We start from the raw sequence: 4,400 nt of genomic DNA on the forward strand, positions 1-4,400 counted from the left end.
TATAGTAGTAGTAGTACACAACATGAAATCCACGTTGCACTTCAAATTAAATTACGTCGATAGCATTTATTTCACACACTAAACTAACTTCCAATCTTTCTATATAACTACATAAACACCTCTCTTAATTCATTCTCAACCCGCCAATAGAAAATGATGAGCACGGTGCAGGTTTGGCCCGAACCCGTGATCCGGGTCCAGCAATTGTCGGACAGCGGGATCCGGGTCATACCCGACCGCTACGTCAAGAAGCCCGCGGACCAGCCGGGTGATGCAGCGGCGGCCAGCGACATTCCGGTCATCGACATGGAGGGGCTGAGCTCCGGAGACGCCGAGGTGACGGCGGCGCTGATCGACCAGGCGTGCCGCGAGTGGGGATTCTTTCAGGTGGCGAACCACGGCGTCAGCCCCGGCCTCATGGCGCGCTGCCGTGAGGCGTGGCGGGAGTTCTTTCAGCTGCCGCTGGCGGAGAAGCAGAGGTATGCTAATTCGCCAGCGACGTACGAGGGCTATGGCAGCCGGCTCGGTGTCGAGAAGGGGATATCTCTGGATTGGAGCGATTACTTCTTCCTCCATTTTCTTCCTATTGGGCTCAGAGATGAGAACAAATGGCCCACTTTACCCGTTTCATGCAGGTAACTTATAGTATCAAATATGATATTATCCACTCTGAGCCTCGTACTAATAGAGTTGGGTTTGCAAATTTACTTATTCTTCCATGTGGGATCTGGTTTGATTTGCACGTCATTTTTTACATGTACTATAATTTAAATAACATACTCCCTCCATCCCAAGGTAGTTGAGACATTTCTTTTGGGCACATGATTTAAGATATTGATATAACAAAGGTTAAAGTGAAAAGGGAAAAATAAGAGAGAGGATAAAGTAAGAAAGATGAAAAGATAGTAAAATATGAGAGAAGATAGACTTTTTTTGTAAAATAAAATAAAATAAAATGACTCAACTACCTTGAAAAAAAAATACAACTCAAATACCTTTGGGAAAGAGAGTGTGTGTTTTAATTGACTATAGTGATCAAGCATGACATTGGAGATATAATAATAAAAAAAAGGTGTTTGAATTTGTAGGGAATTGGCAGCGGAGTACAGTAGAGAAGTGGTGGAATTGTGTGGAAAATTGATGAAGATTTTGGCGAGAAATCTTGGGCTTAGAGAGGACTACCTTTTAGAAGCATTTGGAGGAGAGGAAGAGTTGGGTGCATGCATGCGTGTTAACTATTACCCAAAATGCCCCCAACCGGACCGCACCCTTGGCCTTTCTTCCCACTCCGATCCTGGCGGTTTGACTCTTCTTTATTCCGATGAAAATGTCTCCGGCCTCCAAATCCGACGTGGCGACACCTGGATCACCGTTAAGCCCCAACCTAACACCTTCATCGTCAACTTAGGCGACCAACTCCAGGTCATAAAATTTACTACTACAGTATCTTTTAAGGACACAAAAATAGAAACACACACTAATTTTTTAATATATATAATGTTTTTTAAAAAATAATCTCATTTATTTTATCTCTGAATTTAGATATTGAGTAATGCAAATTATAAAAGCGTGGAGCACCGTGTGATTGTGAATTCGGCCAAGGAGAGGGTATCGTTGGCACTCTTCTACAATCCCAAGGGTGATAAGGTCATTAAGCCGGCGGAGGAGCTGGTCTCGCCGGGGCAGCCGCTGCGCTACTCGGCCACCACTTATAACGACTACCGCCTCTACATTAGGACGAAGGGTCCTTGCGGCAAGTCTCAAGTCGAATCACTTTAATCAATTTCTACATAAATTAATTATTATATGAATAAAAACTTGCCTTTTCCTCTCCTCATAATTTGGTGAAGTATTCAACTAATTACCCCAAATTTAAGGAAGGAATGAAGGGTATATTGGGTGTGATATTTACTTGTGTAGATTATATATGATGTACGTTATGTTATTTGTTTTCCGAATGTTATGTAATTTTGAATAATATTTTAACTAGTTAAGTAGTCCTTTTTCATTATTGTTGTCGTAATTTTATTTGTATTTATAATTTATTATACAACAAAAAAAAAGACCGAACTATCGAAACAATATACAAAGAAAAAGGAATTGTGCATGATGGGGTACGAACTAAACAAGCCCAATAGCAGTGACAGCCCATCAGCCCAAAGCCCAAGGAAGAGTATCAGTTCGGCATTACCAAAGAGTTCGGCCCCTGCCTACAGCTCGGTAAAAGCCGATCAAGCTCTACTCTCAGATCGGCAAAAGCTGCTCGGCGATAGTTCAGCAGTTCGGTCTCAGTATTCGACCGAACTGGGAGATAGTGGACTCATGCAGAACCTCCACGACCTCCACTACACGATCTATTTAGTGGTGTCGACTCATGCAGGATCTCATGCAGGATAGTGGACCAAACAAAGAGATAGTGGACCCATGCAGGATCTCATGACCTCCACGACATCCACGACCTAGTTAGTGGTGATGCAAGCCACGACCTAGTTAGTGATGATGTAAGCCACGACCTAGTTAGTGATGATGTAAGCCACGACCTAGTTAGTGGTGATGCAAGCCACGATCTTAGTTCAATGTATAAATAGAACTTAGATCAGATAGACTAAGGGGGGAAAAGAAAGCTCTCTAGACATCAAATATCATATAGCAAGTCTGTATTTGTAAGCTGTAAACCAGATCAAGCAATACAATCTTGCCCTCCTTTCTTCCCGTGGACGTAGATTTACCTCAGTAAATCGAACCACGTAATTCCTTGTGTCGTGATCTATATTTTTTACCCGCATTTGTTACCATCGAAAATTCGCCCAACCATCACTGGCGCCGTCTGTGGGAAACAGAGAACCAAATTTGTGATAAAGCGAATTTTTGACCCTTTTTCCACCCCAAAAAAAATGCATACCAGATCACGTAACACCCATAATACCGTTCGTGATAACCATGAGGAAGCTAGTCCAGCCCGCAGGTCTGGAAAACAGCCTCGGGAGAAATCTACTTCCAGTTCTCACGGAGAAGGAACAAGCCGCTCAAAGACTCATCGCACCGAGTCTTCCCAGCAGCCCGATTTGAACGAGGCTGTCAAGTTGTTTTTGGCCGAGAAGCAGGAAGAGTTCTTAATTTTCCTGCAAAAGGGCCAAAAGCCGGAGACGAAGCTGGTGGATTCTCCCTCCTCATCCAGACATGAAAGTCACTACCGCAGTAGTGCCGTGTCTTCCAGGAAGAAGAATCCTCAACCCCGACATGTTCCTGTTCCTCCTCGGTACCGGAATCACAGGAGAACTCCATCTCCTCCATACCGAAGAGATGTCGGGTTCGCCATGTACGGAGCATTGAAGACTCCGTTCTCGGACGATATCACCCGAACTCCCTTGCCACAGAACTACCGAACTCCGTCGATGACTTATGACGGGTTAGTGAATCCTCATGACTTCCTGGGACGCTATCAGTATAACATGGCGAACCAGGGTCTCAATGAGGTCCATATGTGCAAGCTGTTTCCCGAGCTGCTTATCGGGAACGCAAGAAGGTGGTTCGATAGCCTCCCCCAAGGCAGCATTAGATCTTACCGAGATCTAATGGATGCTTTCCACAGGAGGTTCTTTCAGAAAGCGGAAGCCCGAATCACTTCGGCTCAGCTGCTTTCTATACGTCAAGGTCGCGACGAAAAGATCAGCGACTTTATGACGAGATTCCACAAGGAATGCCTACAAGTAGATGATCTCAATGATCTACTTGTCATTTCGGCATTCCAAAATGGAATCCTGCCCGGAGCTCTCTACAGAAAGCTCGTGGAATGCAGTCCGCAAACAGCTCAAGAGATGTGGGACATTGCGGACCAGTTCTCCCGTGCCGATGAGGCAGACCGTCGCAAACGGTCTTTAGACAGCTCATCCCGAGGAGACAGGAGGAAGCCCGATCATAGCGATCAGGGACATCCTCGCCGAACTCCTTTTGGCGATCAGGGACATCCTCGCCGAACTCCTTTTGAAAGGATTCAAAGGACTCCGGTGCAAGACCGATTGGGGCCACGTCTCAATCCTGAGAAGCCGCCCGCTCAGTTCGTACCATTGAACAAGTCGAGAGCGGAAATTTCAAGGAGCAAGTAGCCCGGTATTATAACCAAAGGGTGAAAAAGCTGCAATTTCAAGTGGGAGATCTCGTCTTGAGAAACAACGAAGTAAGCCGAGCAGAAAAGCTGGGCAAACTCGAACCCACATGGGAAGGTCCATATCGGGTGTCAGAAGTCCTCGGCAAAGGGTCTTACAAATTGACTCACATGTGTCAGGAGAACAAGTACCCCGAACATGGCACATTTCCAACCTCAAGAAGTTCCATTTGTAAGAGACAGTCCGGTCAGTCAGTCTTGTGTCTAGTTCGGTCCTAGGGGTATGTGCTTTCTT

The 4,400-nt window shown here is 45.4% G+C and overlaps 1 protein-coding gene across 1 annotated transcript; it reads left to right on the forward strand.

Annotated features, from left to right (window-relative positions):
- Window positions 1-2,011, forward strand: LOC121798111 (jasmonate-induced oxygenase 2-like). Its single transcript, XM_042196956.1, has 3 exons — window positions 1-635; window positions 1,089-1,422; window positions 1,543-2,011. The coding sequence occupies exons 1-3, from the start codon at window positions 154-156 to the stop codon at window positions 1,777-1,779; spliced, it is 1,053 nt and encodes a 350-aa protein (XP_042052890.1). The 5' UTR covers window positions 1-153; the 3' UTR covers window positions 1,780-2,011.
- The last annotated feature ends 2,389 nt before the right edge of the window (window positions 2,012-4,400 follow it).

The sequence above is a fragment of the Salvia splendens genome, chromosome 1 (genome assembly GCF_004379255.2).
Source record: "Salvia splendens isolate huo1 chromosome 1, SspV2, whole genome shotgun sequence".
Classification (NCBI taxonomy): Eukaryota; Viridiplantae; Streptophyta; class Magnoliopsida; order Lamiales; family Lamiaceae; genus Salvia; species Salvia splendens.

What these genes read in the sequence shown, in the direction of transcription:
- LOC121798111 (XM_042196956.1), top strand. Translation starts at nt 154, where the DNA reads ATGATGAGCACGGTGCAGGTTTGGCCCGAACCCGTGATCCGGGTCCAG. An exon ending in ACTTTACCCGTTTCATGCAG is followed by an intron (nt 636 to 1,088) that starts GTAACTTATAGT and finishes TTGAATTTGTAG; the next exon opens with GGAATTGGCAGCGGAGTACA. An exon ending in ACTTAGGCGACCAACTCCAG is followed by an intron (nt 1,423 to 1,542) that starts GTCATAAAATTT and finishes CTCTGAATTTAG; the next exon opens with ATATTGAGTAATGCAAATTA.